This window comes from Accipiter gentilis, chromosome 1 (assembly GCF_929443795.1).
Source record: "Accipiter gentilis chromosome 1, bAccGen1.1, whole genome shotgun sequence".
NCBI classification, from domain to species: Eukaryota; Metazoa; Chordata; class Aves; order Accipitriformes; family Accipitridae; genus Astur; species Astur gentilis.
Window position 1 is genome coordinate 44,163,565 of NC_064880.1, and position 18,678 is coordinate 44,182,242.

An 18,678-nucleotide genomic window follows, 5' to 3' on the forward strand; every position below is an offset into this window, starting at 1 on the left:
CTGTTTACTCAGTTAATTACACTTTGTTATTGCTGGAGCGGTCGCTGCAGCACTCATGGACCCCTTTCACCGCAACTCCCCGCATCTTGAGATGTGTTTCCCTGCAAACACCTCTCGGGGATGAGGATGGAAGGAGGGGAAGAGGACTCGGGGCGCAACCAGGGCTGCAGGTGGGAGCCCCGAACCTCCGCCTTGCCCAAGCTGGAGCTGCTGCTGGGGAAGGTTAACGGGGGAGACTTGCACCCATGGCTCCTTAAAATCCCAGCAGTCGCCTGCCCCAGCCCACCCAGCTCTTTCCTTGGCTCCCCAACATGACCCTGGGCAGCAAACATACCAGTGTGCAGCCTGGGGTCAGCACTGGTGGCACAGCTCACCACAGCCAGGGTCTAAGTGACCTCGGGGGTCTTTGGATAGAAGATCTCCTTAACACAAAATCACAATCCTCCATTTTCGTAGGCACAATGCTTAACGCGGAGTTAGACAGCAGAAGGCTACAAAGAGTGACTGCAAATGTAGCCACTCTCTGCTGTTAGAAAACTTCCAAGTGCAATACAAGTATAACAAGCGCACACATTGAGAGCTCAATTCCTGAGGTTACACACCTAAATTAATAAGACATCTTCAGTCACGCTCTGGAAATACTTACTCCTTGCAAAATTACAGGTTGCCTCTAAAAGATTGGTACCAAAGGACAGGGGACACATCTGGAAGCACTGAAGTCTATCTCTGCCCAGATGTGTAACTTCACAAAGACACCTAAGGAGAAAACCCCAGCGGATTAGTGCCTCCTGACCCCAATGTGATGAACCCCCAGTTTTACCTGGATCAAGGTGCGTGAAGGACCCGATGACAAAGTCCAACGTCGAGACAGCCAGGAGGAAGAGCAGCAGGAGCTGGAGCCTGATGATCCACTTCACCCCTGCCAGGTTGATCCCCAGCAAGCCCAGCAGGACAGCCAGGGAGATCCCGCGCACTGCCCAGATGTTGCTGAGGCTCAGGACATCTGCGATGGACTCCGCAAAGCCAGTGATGTACATGGCACCTGCAACGCACTGAAGGACAGAGCTCAGTGAGCGACCCGTGGGAGAACAAGGGATCCCCATGCACAGCCCCCATGCCAAGCCTGGTGGGTCTCTCTACAGACAGACAGACGTTTGCTGTCACAATACAATCTTTAACGTTACTCTGGCCTACAGGGACTGAACCTTATTGCTAGAAGAGAGCACACTGCCAGGGCAGCATACCTACTGCCCAGGTAAACAGAGAAGGCTGGGCACTAGGGCCAGCAGCCCAGCAACTTTCCACTGGCTTTAAAATTTACCTTCCATTAATGCTCCAGGAGAAGCCATGCTGGCTTCTCCAAGGGAGAAAAGGATGAGTCAACCTCCAAGTTTCTTCCCTTCTTCTGTTTCTCCGAAGGAAACGGTCCCAGCTCAACACCTGCCTGAAGAACGGCAGTTTGCTTCCCCCTTCATTGCCTCCCAGGGGTTATTTTTAACTCGGTGTTTAGTTTGGATGTAAAGTCTGATGTTTCACCGGCTCCCCATCTCGCTGCTGGAACGGAGCCTGCACTTTTGAGGACAGCGCATTGTGCAAGCCATGCCCCCTGAGCTCCCGGGAAAGCTGCTTGTTTGTCTTGCTGCAGGGCAGGACACGTGTTCTGCCCTGGATGGCTGCGAGTCTGCAGGATGGGACATCTGCAGCACAGCTTCAGGCCTCAAACACCACCGCAGGGCAGCAATCCTAAATACCAAGACATTTATTTCCCTCCAGAGGTTCCCACTCACTGACATTTCAGCAACAACCCCCTTCCAGTGCACGGCATCCCTGGCAAACCAGGTCGGGGCACAGCTGCATGCCAGTCCTGCGACCATATCCGCTATCCCCATCCACGGATGAGGGATGGGCAGCACAGCTCCCACACGACTAGAAGGGAGAAAACACCCACCCAAGCCAGCAAGAGTCAGAGCAGACCCCTCCTTTGCTGCAGATGCCCCTTGGACCGACCCAGCGCCACTCCGCTGAGGGTGTTGACAACCTGACCCATACCCAGCAGCTGCGGGTTCACGCACAGTTTTCGGCAAGCACGGTGCATGGGATTCCTTTGGACACCTACAACTTGGAGATCCTGGAGAAGGATTCACTTCTATCATAGGCAGGCACCTAGCACAGACAGGGTGAACTACACCCTGAAAGTCTCTGATTCTCACTGGTAGCCCCACCGTGAATGTCTCCATCAGAGAAATCTCAGACTTTGCAAGGTAGTCCCCAAATAAGTGGATGTATTCTTGTTTATTTGTGTTTAGCATGGTCTACACTACCACTGAGTGGACCACACACGTCTTACAAGGGTGCCTTCTCCAGAAAACAAGTCCCTCCTGAGCCAGCAGAGGATAACACCCTGTGCCGGCACAGCTCCACTTGGGGCACCCACAAAAACTCCACTTGAGACCTGAAGCCAAACACCCCCCAAACAGAATCTCATTCCAATAAACACATTAAAAGCAGGTACAGTTCTTGCCCCTCACGTGAGGAAAAGCTCTGTAGACAGAAAGCAGTATCACCTAACCCCAACTCCCTATACCTGACCAACAACAGTTTTTGAAGAAGTTACATTTTCTTAACTAAGTAAGTTTTCTTTTCTCTCACAGCAAGGATGGCAATGTGCAAGGACACTCTGAAGGGAGCAGAGGGGAGCGAGCCTCTGACAGTCTCAGCACCGCAAGCCTCCTCGAAGCCTTTCCTCTGACGGACCATGAGCATCACCAGCAGAACAGAAGAGCTGGGTGCCCACAAACACCCCGCTGCTCCGCACACAGCAACGGCCGGGGCCCCTGCGGCACTGGGACACAGGCTGGCTTCTCACGAACTACCCATCTCAAAATCAGAACCGAGTTCTAGGCTGAAATTTGCAGAAATCACTCCCTTACGAGCCTTTGTAAAACAAATCCTTCGCCGGGCGAGGAACGTAATTGACTTTCAACACCCAGACAAGAGCTGCCACTACCCTTGCTTTTGGGATTTTAGGGCTGGACCCTGGAAAACCTCTACTTGCCCAAGCAGGTCTTACTGCAAACTGCTCCAGGAAAGGAGACTGCAGAGAAAAGCACCAAACCCCAGCCTCATGGTTAGAGCTGCAGTGACCAAACACGCATCGGTCTCTGTAGGACCTAGTAGACGTGTGCTGCATCTTTTAGGGCAATCTGATTAAGCCTCTCCTCTGGAGCATGCCAAGAGGACAGCAAAGCCCACCTTGGCCACCAGCTCACCTTGGCTGATGCAGCAGGAGCCCATCTCTGCAGCAGCCCCACGGCAGTGAGCCACCTCTCATCTCCAAAGGCATCAGCAGCACGTGGCCAGTCATTCCCCACTTGCCCCAGTCAGACCAGGGAACGGGGAATACCCCATTTCTGGCCAGACTCGCCTCGTGACAGAGGTTACAGCGCTCCGTGAGCATCTTTTAGTGGGGGAGCAGCCCGCGGTTGTCGCAAAGCACGTTGGGCAGAAAGCACGGCCAAAGAGAAGGGAAAGGCATCAGCTTTCGGGAGCAGGCAAAGCGCTCCTAAGCGAGCTGCCAGCTCCCACCCCGCAGCCCCCCGTGTGCACGGGATGCCTCGGCAGCGGCAGGGGCCGGGGCTGCCGCAGCCCAGCTTTTACAGCCCTCAGGACAGCCTGCAACCTGATTGCTTTCCCAGACGGGGTCCGCTCGGAGAGCAAGAGTGGAAAATATGACAGGAAGGATTCTCATGTGTGGCCCATTTCCATATCTTGGCTTGTTAACTGTGTTCAGTTTGTATTTTATGGACACTTGCTTTTAATCTGGAGTGAAAGGAGAAGAGGGGACTATTTTTGGTTTGGGGTTTTTTAAAGCTTTTTGGAGATTGCTGCAAGCCAGTCAGTTAAAAACAAACCTCAGTAAAAATGCTTCTCTGCTCGCCACATTTTATACTGTTCATAACATCTTTATGGGGGGAGGGGGTTAAGTTACTGCAGGTTTAAGAGATTACTTTCCATTCTTTATGTTTATTACTTGTGTATTTCGGTGCTTCACCACCATGACAGCTCCTTGGGGCCTTTCAGAAAATCCAGAACCGTGGCTTTTAGATCTCAAGAAGACAATTAGCTGTGGCTCTTAGCGTTCTCCTCCCATACCAGCTCCACTTCTGCTGGCTCCCACAGAGAAGCAGCCAAGGCTCGCCCGGTCCCTAAGGGCACAGGGAGCACGCCAAGGCCGACCTGCCAGCCCACAGCCGCTCGCTGTGCTTTAGGTGGCCACCCTGGCCTCTCCCACTTTGGTTTAAGTCAAGTCTCTCGCCAGCAAGGGCATGTCCTGGCAATGGGGGTAATTTGGGATGGGAGGGCATGTCCTGCATGGTTTGCTTGCTCAGACACCCAGTTCCCACACCGCTGTGACCCGTGCCAGGCGGTGTATTGCCATGCACAGGCTTGCTCTTGGGGAGCAGAGTGGGGCTGAATGCTCCCCATGGTGCTCTCCCATGCTGTCCAGCACGCTGGAGCATTACTCGGATTTTACTTGGAGCATTACTTCCTGTGGCGGGAAAGCACAAGATTAATATCTGCATTGCAAAGTTTCTATATTTTCTTTAAATTACTTTTTTTTTTTTTTTTTTTTTAAATTACCTGGCCAAAAATATAAAGGAGGCCAACGGTCCCCCCTACTTGACCTCCAAGGACAGTAGAAATCATGGAGTAGACTCCTCCACTTCCGATGCTGCACTTCTCACACACCCCAATTCCAGATAAGACTGTCACCAGGGCAACCAGGATGACAAAGGACACCAGAAACATGCCCATTACAATGCCAGTGTTTCCCTGGAATGAAGAAAAAAAAACCAAACAAAAATAACACACCTAAATAAAGATCAACCCACACCATGAAGATGTCGAGACAGAAAAAGGACCCATCTGCTCCTAGTCACTAGTGATCAATGAATCTGGAGTCATCACAGATTAAAAGAAAAAACCCACACACCCTACTTATCTAATTAACGTAACTGATTGCCAAATTTACAGATCCTATTAACGTCCCTCTGAAGAAGACCTGCCTGGTCCTGGGGCTGGGCAGACCTTTACATGAATCGCTGATTTTTTTCCTCTGGTTTAAAAAGAATGAGGTCAAACAATGATTCAGCCACCAAGGGCAGGGGATCACCGCCTATTTGTATGTTTTAGAATGACACGCTTAAAAAAACCCCACCACTTCCATAACAAAAAGGAGTTTCAAAATTGAACCTCTGGGATTTGTGACAGCTGATTTGTTAACAGCATCAAGCTCACACTTTAATTTTTCAGAACATTTACCTTTAAAAGCTCTGATCCTCCCAAACAATGAGATACCAAAGAACAAAACCCCAAAGGCAACACGGCGTGGAAGATAAATAACGCTCTCATAAACCAGCGCGTGCTGGGCCTTATCTGTAGGACGTACACCGAGTGGCAGGCAGCTCTCGCCCTCCCAGTGCTGGGGGCGGGAGTTTTGTGCAGAGGATTCAGCCCTACTGAAAAAAACAAGCCCCTTCCAGCTCGGGTGGGAGGGAGGACTCCGGGAGGAGCTGCTGCATCAGCCACGGTCTGGGCTGGGGGTGAGGAGCAAAAGCCTCTGAACAAACCCAGCCGCAGGTCCCTGTTAGCAGCTTCAAGGGCCAGCGTCACCCTTATTTTTGAGGGTTCAGTTTGCCATTTAGGTCAGATTTTCAGAAAGAGAAGGCGCTCAGTACCTCCAAAAGCATTCAAGCACCTCTTCTGAGCTCGGGACCTCCCAACCCTCTCACGCACGGCTGTAATTTATTTTCCAGGGTCAAAAGTTTTCCCTCGTGCTCCAGCCCACCTTCCCCTGCTGACAAATCGCTCAGCCCGGTGCACAGTGATTCCAACTGTACAATCAGAAATCTCCTCCAGTGCCCAGCGCTTTGTTAACGTCTGCCTTCCCTTCCCCTGCCTTTACTCATATTACAGGCCGTGTCCGCATCCCTCCTTTCCAACCTTGCTCCAGCAATGTTCGGTTTTGAGGTCATACTAGCCTTGATGGGGGTTTGTTTATCACCAGCACTAAAAGGCTGCTTCTCAGCTTTGGGGTTGGTTGAAATCCCAGATTTTTTTTCTTTTCTCTTTTTTTTTTTGTGAAACAACAGAAACATATCCAGGATGTTGCTATCATCATAAAATCCTATTTTGGTTCAGCATCCTGCTGCCTTTGACAGGGGTTTTATCTGGTCAGTAGGGAACGGAGCCAAGGTTTGTTATAAATGCAGCTGCTGGCTGGGTCAGCACCACAGCCCACTACAACCTGATACTCTTTCTTTAGAAGGACAATTGGACTTTTTTTCTTCAACAGCTACCTGAGGTTAAAAGGGTTAATAAACACGACACGCTTCAGTTAAAAACAAATAAAATAGCACACATACACAAACATACACGTAGCCTTGGGCTTTTCCAGAATCTGCTGGTGGCAGCAGGCTACGGCAGCAGCTAGTTAATGGGCAGTCCAGCGGTTCCCACGGAAGAAAGGGTTAACACAAAGACCAGGGAGGAAGGCTGGACTCACAGTAACAATAGCAAGCAGAGAAAGTGGGAAGAAAAAGCCCCCATTAAACACTGATGCCTATTTATGCATGCGTGCTGGAAGGGGTTAGTGCAGTGTTATAATAGTTGTTGAGCATTTTGGCAAGATTAGGGTCCCCTGGAATTGCAAAGCTTTACCAGACCCGGCTCTGGAAATTTATAGCAAAAGCCTGACTCTGCGAACGGCTCGACATATGACTGTCCTCTGCCAGGGGAGCTCTCTGCCAACCCCGACTTCTCCTCCCTTCCCTTTTATGCTAGCTTCCAGCTGGTTCAGTTTTTCTTTTATTTACTGGCTTTATTTTTATTTGTGTTTGCTCCAGCAGTAACTTGCTTTCAAAGGAGACGTGGAGGAAATAAGATCAGGAGGAAAAGGGAGCTAGGAAAATCATCCTGACCTCTCCACCACGATGACTGCAGCTCCCCTCAAAGCCTCCAGTGAAGCAATTTGCAATACAGAGTGCAAGTGTCTTCCTGCTCCTTTTGGAAGATGTCCACCGTGTCTGTGACACGAACTCGTGCCTGTGACACGAACTCTGCCCGAAGCTCAAATTCCACCCGTCCCTGAGGGAGCTTTCCTTCTTCTAAGGGGAAATTTTGAGGGACAATACAATGTTTTGCATCAGGAGGGGAGCAGAGACACTCTTCCAGGCTCTGACCCTCAGTAAGGTACTATTCTGGATCCACAAGTGGAAGTCCCTTTGACAGCGATGACAATTTCACCTGACTGAGGACTCCAACACTGACACGTTTGGAAGAGACCTGCTTCAGTGGTGTTGGGAAGATGGCCGAGTAGCTGTAACTACAGCAATACATTTTACCTGAAAAGTGGTTATTTTGTCTCAACAATACAACACAAGGGTGTCCCTGCTCATTGTCAAGGTTGGTTGTTGGGTTTTTCTTTTTCTTTCCCAAAGCTAAAATAGGAAACCACTTACAAAGACCGCTTCAGCTTTCCATTTTAGTGGAACTTTTTGAAATGCTACAAAATACCAGAGGATGTAAGCAATGCCTACAATGAGCAGCAAAGAATCCAAAGTACCTGGGTGGCGACAGAGATATGAGATAAGGACTTGAGGAGGAAAATGCCTATTCACATGTTCAACCAAGTCAGCACTCACTCACCACAAGCCATCCCGTCCTCAGGAAAAGAACCACTCCAAAAATGTTGATCATGCAGGAGGTGAAGACGCCATCCCACGTTCCAAAAAGCACTGGCTCCCATACAAACAGCTGGATCTTCCACCAGGGCTTGGTCTGTGTTTGAGATACCTAGAGGAAAGAAAAGCCTTCAGTTTTACCTCTTGGGCTTTCCAGGCAGGTTGCAGAAGTGGTGCAACAGCCAGCCACCAACAGCGGGATGGCCACCGGCAGCTGCTAACACACCACTTTGCTGCAAGAGAGCGTTCCCTGTAATACCCTATTTATATTCTTGTAGGATAAGCGGCAGCAGAATCCTACTCAGCCTCAGCAAATTAACCCCCTTGATGATGTTACACAAACCAAAAACACCATTCAAGGGGTCCTTTACAGAGCCTGCAGCTATATGTTGTGCTTCTCCTTCTGTCCCTGCCAAGCACACCACCAAGACAAGCAGGGTCCTCAGTGCACTGGAGAAGTCTCTTAGATGAGAAGACAAACCAGGCTGGACCAACTGGGACTGACAGTGTAGGTTAAGATGGTCTTCCCATCACATGCGGTCATCTCTGATCAGGACACCACGTTTCTAGAGGGGACGCAGGACTCTGGTACTTGGGGCACCAGTGAATTTCAGAGCTGCTGGAACCGAGACCTGACACTCCAGGGAAACTGCAGTTTTCTTGTTGCAACTGCTCCCTCCTGCCTTCTGGAAACCTAGTCCCCTCTCTCCCTTTTAAATAATACACCTGAGGTTTACGCAGCAAAAAGAAGGGCAGTTTTGTTACTTCAGCCCTGTTTACCTGCCACAGAGGTGACCAGGAGGAGGTGCGGAGACCACAGAGATGGAAACTTGGGCTATGAAGGGAAATGACTCTCCTACATACCTGCTGTGCTTCTTCATGGAACAGCTCTTGGACATATCCTTCACTTCTGGGACCATTCAGGCTGAACATCGTATCCTTCGTGTCGCCTCTGCCTGCCCAACGCGCAGCTCTAGCACTACAACAGGCGAGGCTGATCCGAGCAGAAGGTCAGCTATTCTCCTCGGTCAAATTCCTGCAGTGCTGGATCGCCCATTGTAGAAGATTCATGATTTTATTGCACTTTCTGTGAAAGCCGGAAAGACAGAAGACACTGCTTTTGCCTTCTGAGTCTGCAGAAGCACAAGGTTATTACCTAGACGGAGCCGAGAGCGACTCGTATCAGATGCTGAACCACAGAGCGACACCACAAGCAAGCAGAGAGCAGTACTGCCCCAGCACCCTCCCAGAGCCTGTCCCAGGCTCTGTCATCAGCCCTACATTTAACAGCCCTTGGTGGCCTGTGCTGGATCTATCCACACCCCTGGCGTCCCCAGCATCCCGCAGCACTAGCTCCACAGCTTCACTGTGTGCTGTGTGGGAGAAGTATTTCCCTTCATCGGTTTTAAATCTGGTGCCTGGTAATTTCATTGCATGCCCCTGTGCTCTGGTGACATAGGACACATGAACTATTTACTGCCCAGCACCACTAATCACTTCCCAGCCTTGATCGCATGCCTTTCAGCTGTACCTTTTGCAGACTAGAGTCCTGCCGATGTAACCTCTCCCCTGACAAATGACCTCGTTACCCGGCTCTGCCCCTCTTCCAGTATGACGCAGAGATGGAACTGGAGCAGCAGAAGCTGTCCACCAACACAGGCCCCCAGTCTGCCTTCCCGATGCTCTCAGCCACATCCCCTGCACCGACGTACAGGAGCCTTTCTTCATGGTCGTACCCACCCTCGGAGGTACAGTTGTCTTGTCTGCAGTGGCCCAGCTTCAGGTTTGTACCTGCCACAGGCAGACTCCGGCAGTGGGTCAGGCTTAATTCAACACCACACATGTACCAAGAAAGCAGCATCAGGCTTTATTTCGAGGATAACTTAGCCCATCTTTACAGAAGGGGAAAGCTAGCACAAGCATTTCTCTGCCTCGAAATTGCTGGTTCCTCTCCTCATTGGGGTGTTTTTTTTATATGAAGTTCTCCCTCTAATTGTGGAAAGCTGCTTTTATACACCTCCCTCCAGCTGGCTGCAAGCCTTAACTTTCCCCAAACGGTCTTGTGATGGCCATCAACCAGTTACCCACGGTCTCCCACACCAATTGCCAACAGAGCCTTTCTGGCCGTTCCTCAGCATGGCTACACCATGCCTAGGTATGACAAAGAGGGCTGCAGCCAGAGGGAAGCAAGACATGCTCCACGGATGTGGAGAGGGCAGTTTGTCTGGATCGTTGGCTCTCCTGGGGCTGACAGCTCCCTGGCCAGTTGAGCTCACATGCTTACAAGAACCAACCATGATCACGCAAGGCTTGTACCAATGGCTGGACACTTTACCTGAGACCACAGACCTAGTTTATCATGGGCGCGGTGTGGGAATCTCTGACTCCTCAACCCTGCAAGCTACGGAGACAAGACAACCAACAGAAACGTGCTTTTTCCATTGCACAGGGTCAGAGACGTACAGAAACTACTTTGGGTCACTCAAGATTTCTGCATCAGGGTCGGAATCCCAGCTCCCAGATAGGCACTTTCACCATCCTGTCTTTATTATTCTACTTTTAAATACCCGAAAATAAATACCCAGTGCTGTCGCTGCTCCCCAACGGTGTTTCAGCTGCAGAAGGACTCCTGCAGCTGGGGTACAATGGCCAGCACAGGAGGTTTTTCTTCGCCCTGTCCACGTGGCCGGTTAAGCAGCACCAAAGCCATAAGACTTCATTGATTCCGCACCGCTCCCTCCTCTTTTTTTGAAGCAAATAACCCTTCACAATATCACAAATGGCCGCTGTTACTGCGAGACTGGGGCTTCAAGCAGGGAGAAAGCAGCAGGAGCAGATGAACTCTAAAGAAACAAAGCTCATGTTTTTATGCAAATAGCCATTGTAATAAAAAAAAAAAGGAAGAAAATACACGACGTGAAACAAGATTACAATTGAATAGCCATATTCTCCTAAGATTCCCCAGTGCAGCCCTTCCTCACCAGAGATTTCACTCAGTAAAGGATTCACTGTGGCCATCCAAACTCCTGCCTTTCACAGCAGTTCCAGCTGGATGTAGAAAGAACAGGGAGGCTGCAGCCCTGCAGCCCCCGGCTCTCCTAAACCGCTCCACCAAGGGAGCCCAGAAGGAGGTGGCCCCGACCCCTTGCTGCAGCGCAGGTAGGTTTGATGAACCGGTATTATCAATCTGAAACTTGCAAAATACAGAGAGAAGGGCTCCGCCGCACAGATCTCACACCTGGAGCTCACCCCGCAGGAAACGTTACCCTCCTAGACATTTAAACCCCCTTATCTCACAATTTCCTTCCTTTTTCTCAGCGTTAAAACCCCTCTCCAGCCCTGTGCTCCCGTGCCTTTTCCGCTCAGCCCTGCTCCCGCTCCCCTCGGTGCAAGAGCTTTCTCCTCCGCAGTCGCAGGAAATTGCCTCTCCGCTATTGCTCCTCTGCGGCGTTTCCAACCGCCCAATATCTTATTACCCAATTCCGCAATTGTTTACATCCCTCCTCAACGTACGGATCCATTCAGCCCTATGACGTAACCGAAGCAAACACAGGAGGGGGTACAAGGCACAGAAGCGAGAGCTGAACAAACATGCCAGGACAGCCGCTGTACGCGCAGCCACGTCCCGATCCACGCGACACGCACGTTACTTTTGCGATTTAGGGTCCGAAAGTGGAAAGTCCTTGGGGCAGGAGCCTTTCTCTTGTCCCATGCAGCACGCTACCAGCGCAGCGTGGTTTCTAAGTTGCTGCACAGCACAGAGATGTTTTTGGGTGGTATTACTATCCAGGTCACCAACCTAGTGGAAGCTTTTTCTGTTATACACACCAGTCTGCCAAAAAACCCAAACAGGCACAGTTTTCCTCTAATATAAGCGAACCTCTAACTCAAAAGTTAATTGATATTACTTTTCCTAAAGTTTCTGCCAAAGCCACTAACCAGTCTATAAATGAAGGAAGAATGGTTGTTTTAATCTTTCCATGCCATTTAGCACTCGAGAGAGCAGAAGAGCATTAGCAAACCTCCTCGCAGAAACATTACAAAGGCTCGTCTCCTTTTCCTGCAACACTCCTACATTTAATTACAAAACCAGATTCCTACAGATGAAATTTCTGTGCCCTCCACATCCTTTCGAAGCAATAATATTTTACTGATTGTCACATTAAAGCCATTTCTGAGCTAAGCGTCGCTGCTCTGAGCTACTCAACTGCTGGCTGATTTTAAGGAGGAAAGGTTAACGCCTTCCCGAGCACAACTGCGTGTGGTCCCACGACCTCCGAAGCCTCCGTCCCTGCCAGAGGAGGTACTTCCAAGCCTCCCTCCCTCAAGGGACCCAGCAGCCAACCGCACGTCAGTTTTAATAAATCCCCTCAACTCCTCTCCAGGTCAAGTTCTTAAAAACACCTAATTTAGGGGACCCTGAGGAAGGCAGGAATTAAAGGGAAATAAAGCAGCCATCGGCGGAACGAAGGTAACGCCAGGCATAGGAGCGCTTGGTTATTCCCGGTTATTCATTTACTGCAACAGCCAGGACAATTACCCAACTCTTTTTGTTTCTGGGTATCTCTGCGGCGTAACTAACGCTGCGGAACACGAGAGATGGGAAACGAGCCCGGGCTCACCTCAGCAGCTTTAATTCCCCGGTGCGGTCAGAAGGCTTCGGTTTTGCCTGGGCCGCGGCGCTGCCAACACCTCCGAGCGTCGGGCTGCTGGGCCCACCGCCGCACCGGGGCTGTGCCCACCCCTCCCTGGGAAACACTGCAAGTACCTGCTCGCTCTCCCTTTTTTGGGGGGGCCCTTTTTTGCTCTTCTTTTTTTTCCTCCCTTTTTTGCTTTTTCCTCCTTTTTTGCCGTTTTTCTTTTGCTTTCCTTCCCCCCCCCCTTTTTTTTTGTTTTTCTGTTTATTCTCCTTTTTTTGCCTTTTTTGCTTTTCTTTTTCTCTTTTGCTTTCCTTTCTTTTTTTTTGCCTTCTTTTTTTGCCTTCTTTTCCTTTTGCTTTCCTTTTTTTTCTTTTTTCCTCCTTTTTTGCTTTTCTTTTTTCCTTTTCTTTTCTCTTATTTGCTTTTTTCTCCTTTTTTTGCCTTTTTTGCTTTTCTTTTTGCTTTCCTTTTTTTTTTGCTTTCCTTTTTGTCTCTTATTCGCTTTTTTCTCCTTTTTTTGCTTTTTTGTTTTCTCCTTCTTTTTTTTTTGCCTCTTTTGCTCTCCTTTTTTTTCTTTTGCTTTCCTTTTCTTGCCTTTTTTAACTTTTCCCTCCCTCCCCCCCCCCCGCCTTTTTTGCTTTCCTTTTTTTTGCCTTTTCTTAATTTCTTCTCTTACCCCCCCCTCCTCCCCTTTCCCCCCTCATTTTCCTTTTTTCGCTTGCCTTTCCTCCATTTCCGCCCCTCCACCTTCCCCTCCCCCGCCCCGAAGGAGCTACCACAACGCCCCAGCCGGAGGCAGCAGCCGGCAAAACCGAACCGAAGCGCAAGCAAGCTGCCACCCGCGCCGTCCCCCAGCCTTATTCCACCCCCCCCCCCTTCCGCCTGGGCCCCGCTGCGGGCCGGGAGGGGGGCGCTGACCTGCGCGGGGTCCCCCGCCGCCCCGGCCCCACTCACCTGGCGGCGCCCGGGCCCTCCCTCCGGCCGCCGCCCCCGGCCCGCTCTCCCGCGGCGCCGCCTACCCGCGCAGGGCCGGCCCCGGGCGGCTGCCACGTCTACCCGGGCACCGCTGCCCGCCCTGAGGCGCTGCGGCCGGGCCAGGGAGCTGCACCTCAGCGGCGGGAACACACCCACACCCACACACACACACACACACACACCCGCCGCCCACCTGCTCAGTTTGATCTACGTGTTTTGTGGTAGTGGTAGTTCCCACTCGGGGAACGCGCCGGTTAGTTCGTCCAGGAGGGGCTGAGGCATTGCGGTGCCAAAAGCGAGCGGCGGCGGCACGCGCATCGCTGAGTGTAGGAAACCCGACTAATTAGGGTTTAGGAGCAGGCGTCCACTAAATCGGAAATTCTCAGGAGTCTGACAGAAAAAAAAAAGAAAAAAAAAATGCACGGCTGCTCGGTTTCAGCAGGAGGGAAAGCTGCCAACCACAGGGAAACGGGATTCCGATTCCGCATAGGAGCGGTTGCAACCTGGTTTCAATACGAACTCACTTCAGCGTGACTTCCCTCTTCAGGGCTGCCAGGAAACCCTGTGACCCCGCACAGACAAAGCTCCATCTGAATTAACGGCAGGAATTTTGGATAGTCTCAATGTAAATAGCATCAAATCTAAAGCTAGACACCCTTCCTTAGAGCCTGAATAGCATTCACCGACTTCATTTACTTCCGAAGTAAGCCAAAATGAGTTAGGACCATTTTAATTTTCAATAAAGACACCCGTAAATCCAGCGAACACGCTTTGATTTTCCAGTGCCCTGCGAAGCGCAAACAAGCCTTTACCGTAGGACAGAAACAGCAAGGACGAGCAAGTGGCGGAAGAGGAAAGCAAGCAGACCACGCTTCTCAGAGGAGGATGAAGCCTAGCTGAGGAAATTCTCTTCCGAGATATCCTCCCATTCCTGGAATATTTCAGAAGCTCTCCTCCAGCTCCCTTCAAAGAGGACACTCTTTACAACTACCAGGGAACAGGTTCAGCCAGATTCTCTTATCTTGAGGGCCAGTGCAAAATCTGAAATAAGTATCTTTGATTTGTTGCCCAACTGCTAAAGAGTCACCAATTCACTAAGTCCTGCGGCTTGCCTGCAGACACATCTGCTCCTACACACACACACGCACGCTAAGCAAGAGCTGAAGAAGTTTCTTGGGGCAGTTGCTGCTGCCACCCCCCACTGCTGACCACTCCTTTAGGAAATCCTGCCTCCCCACTGGAAATAATGACTGCAGAAATCCAGCAAAAGCTATTTTCAAGGACCACACTGACACGTTAAAATCAGCAAGCACCGCTGTAACAAAAGCACTTTCAGGAGTGCTCAGCATTGGTCTCCGTCTGCTCCTATTTAAGTCATGGCAATTTTCAACATTTTCCTCCTCGGCAAGAGAATCCAGCCGGCAGCACGCGTTCCTGAGGAGCACGCCGCTTTTCCATGCTGGGCACATCAGCAAAACCATAGCCTGACACACACTCTCACTTCTCCAAGGGCAATCAACAAGGGGCAGTCACACGCAAAGCAGTTTGCTTTCTTTAAAAAACAGGCTTCAAAAATAAAGAGGCAACCTGAATGCAAGAGAAGCAGCTCTAACTTAGATTACTCGTAACAAGTGTGCGACGGTGTGGAATGGTATAAATTCCCCCAGCGCACGCTTGGGACGGCTGCGTGACTCACAGCTGGCTCAGCCACCAACATGTTCATGCGAGCCTTCCTCTGCACCGCTCCAAAGTCTACACCGCCTTCCAGGAAAACCATTGCAAACCATTTCAGAAAGTTTTTTAAAAGTCCTGATTAAAAATTCTCTCTCCTTACGCCGAGTACCTTAGCTCTACTGGGAGGAAAAGGAGGCGGGAAATGCAACCAAAAGTTAAAATTGTTTTATCAAAGTTGAATTCTTGGGTGCTTTTGGGGCTAGCAATGAATGCTGCAAGTTCCACACACCAGCGGGAATCCTTTCCCTCGAGTTATGCAGGTCCTCGGGACTGTCAGATGGACCATCCGAAGCCTGGCAGACCCGAGTATCGGACATCCTGAACTGTGACTGAAGATGACTTTCGGCAGTCCATGAGGTGTCATTCGGTGGAAACTGTTCCAGGGGATGGAGTCTGGAGGTGGATTTAAGAGAGTGAAGGAGATGACAAAAGGTTACGTGGGATAAAACAGGTAAAAGAAAAATACAGAGGTGTCAAAGATACAAACGTGGCCGCCAGAAAGAGGGAAAGTAGCAGCACAGAGGTCGGTCAGCAAGAGAAGATGCGAATCTGAAACATCCACAGGTCTGAGCCATCCCGTGAAACGTGGAAAGGATTGATTCTTAGTAGACTGGATGTTAATTATCACATCACCATCTTCTTCAGTTGCTAGACATACCCATCTTTCCTAACACAGCAACATGCAAGCCGATTTCCATGTACACACACAGCACAAACTGTGAATAAACTACACCATTTAGCTAATCACATCGCTTAATGACCTACAAACAGGTCAACAGTAAAACGGGCTGTTATGAGACTAAATGAAGAGCCTAGACTTCTATTTGAGTTCACTCGTAGTTGTAAACTGTAAAATGCTTCGCTTTTAAAATGCATTTTTACCTGATTTTGTTCAGCGCGTGATAACAGCAGTTATCAATATAGTACCTGAGCATCACCACAAACAATATTCTTGTTTCAATGCCTTAAAAATGGAGTTTCGGGCAACAAGAATGGCTCCGAGAGCCAACACTGCCAAAGCACATTTCCATTTCCAATGTAGGGGACTCCCGCTGTCCTTACTGCTCATTTTCAAGTAGCTGCAACATCCACCGCTCTAGCTACGCATTTGACTAGGGGACCGATCACCCTGTTTACTTTGATTTGGCACCTTCTCTTAAGCTAACAAATGCCATCTTAAAGAAAATCCTCCTTTCTGAGTCCTGTTTTGGAGGAAAAGATCACTTTGGCACACTGGTATTCTTGCACTTGGTCATCCGTCTTTATGAGCTGTAACTTTCTTAGGCTGTTCTGATCTGTCTACAATTAGCTTCATAACAAAGATGATTTCAGGAACTGGCAAGATAAATGGAAGAAAACACAGGACTTGAGAGAAAACAAACAAGTCATCCTGGGAGCTTCTGATGACATCCTCTGCTTTGTTCTTGCACATTACTGCGTGGTCGAGATTACTTTGCAATTACCCTGAACATACTCCCAGCACTCGTAGTCCTTGCTTTATCATCTCTCGTGACTCAGTTTATCTTGTGACAAGACAGACCGGTTAAGGAAGTGCTGCTCCTGAAGAGCTTTCAGAGTATAAAAATTATACATTTTGAACAGTCATTATTCATCTTACAACACAGAAATATTATTTTTATAAATAACACTGCTAAAAAAATGGAATCCTCTTGGTTTCACTTAGGCGAGGCTAGTGCTTTTGATCTAACAGCAGTTACAAAAGCTCTGTTACTTCCTCCTCTCTGAAATGGCACTAATGATCACACTTGACCATGAGGGGAAAAAAAAAAAAAAAAAAGATTATATGTAAATAAAAGTGAACACTAACATGTGTTCAGTGGCACAGCTTGCACTTCCATAGCTGGGCCAGCTTACTTCTCGGGCTGTGCAGCTGAGAAGGTATTACCTCCTCCAGACGAAGGCAGCTACGGACAAGCTACTGCCAACGCACTGACCTACGTCAAAAGGTATCAGCACAAAGCTTGGGTTGGGGCTAGGCACTCGCATTTCTAGCCGAGAGGCTTGAAAGGTGCAGCCGCTGGCCAAACAAAAGCCCAGCCGCTTTGCTACCAACAGGCAGCGGCGTACAATTATCACGCAGCAACACGCCTTGGCTCTCCTGTGTAAGACAGGTGGAGCTGCCCAGGGTAGATGGACTGGAAAAAACCAGCCGTTACCTGCACACCCAACAAGCATCCAGAAGTAAGTACAAATAATGGATGGAGGAACTGGATCCCATGCTTTTTGCATGATGCGCATGGCTGCCAACACTGGCAAAAGTAACGTAGTTGGCTAGACTGCAAAAGACACACACACGTTTTAAGATGGAACCTCACCAAATCATTGTATTTAATTTCTGCCAGTGACTCGTACGTGTATGCATTCGACCACCTTTGAAGTTCAAAAGCTGGAGCAGATGCTGGAGCGGGGATGTTACGAACCTGAAGACCAGCCCTGATGTGAAAGGGGAAGGACGCTGCGGAGGCAACTTACCTGAGCGACCAGGGCAGGGCTGCTGGCTTCTGAACGGACAGCACACGTGGGCTCGGTTTTAACGCCCTGTTCCGGTGGGAAGCTCTCTTCTTTAAACTCCGTTATCTTGACAACTAAAGCAGACAAAAAAGCAAACAATATTCTATAGGAAACTATCTCCTGTTGGTTTGGTAAGTGCAATGCAGAAGATAACCAACAAACTGGACACTCCAGACTACCTCCCTAAACCAACCCACCTCCAAATCTCTCTACTTTCATAAACTGCTGCCTATCCTGGAGATACAAAATAGTTTCCCCTGTGCAGTGCAAGAAAAATATTAATTTCAGAGGAGATTTTTTTTTTCCCAGCCCTCTAAATAAACAAATAACCAATCATTTTAACAGAAAACTGTTTCCTTCTCCTAGCAAAAAAAAGAAAGCTAATTTAGTGGATTATTTTTCTCAACACAAAATGTAGGTTCGGGCAATTCTTTTTAACACCAAAATATTTTAAAATGTCTTTCTTTTCAGTATCACTTTACTATTTGACAATTTTAATCACAAAAGTCAATAAGCAGAAACTGTAAGTTTTGATTCTTATTTCCACTGCATAATGAAAACAAATAAAAATCGGTATAACTAAGGTAGGTGAACACAACAAAGCTGAAGACAAGCAGGGTGGCTAAGTACACAGACACTACTTACTCAGGCACATTGCAGAGCACACCCACAATTTAAAACTGTTAAACATGAAACCGTGTTACTATACTGGCTGGATGTTAACATACCACGTTAAGCTCTTGATAGGCTCTATTAAAAAACAATACCAAGACACGCACACTGGACTAATACTGGAACAAAGTCATATCAAGTCATGTTGCTGTATTCACTCCGTACTTCAGAAGTACGTAAAGGCACTGCAAGACAGCAATGCCTATGGCCTCACACAGCTAAGAGGGACTGAATACGGGCAGCCTTCCCAGGGCCGGTTTCAGAAATGTCTGTGCCGATTTAATCTCCTACTGCCTTGCAGCTGTGCGCGGCCAACCCTGCCAGGGCTGCTGTCCCCCGGGTAAGACACTAGAGCAAATCTCGAGTGCCCTTTCTCTGCTACC

General features: G+C 49.3%; 1 protein-coding gene across 1 annotated transcript in view; it reads right to left on the reverse strand.

Moving 5' to 3' along the window:
- SLC12A8 (solute carrier family 12 member 8) overlaps window positions 1–8,711 on the reverse strand; it is a 49,936-nt gene extending 41,225 nt beyond the window's left edge. Inside the window, exons 1-4 of the mRNA XM_049814624.1 lie at window positions 8,607–8,711; window positions 7,708–7,854; window positions 4,642–4,833; window positions 821–1,052 (exon numbers count right to left, since the gene is read on the reverse strand). Of these exons, the coding sequence (XP_049670581.1) occupies window positions 821–1,052; window positions 4,642–4,833; window positions 7,708–7,854; window positions 8,607–8,675 (640 nt within the window). The 5' untranslated portion in view covers window positions 8,676–8,711. The remainder of the gene's footprint in view (window positions 1–820; window positions 1,053–4,641; window positions 4,834–7,707; window positions 7,855–8,606) is intronic.
- Window positions 8,712–18,678: the final 9,967 nt, after the last annotated feature.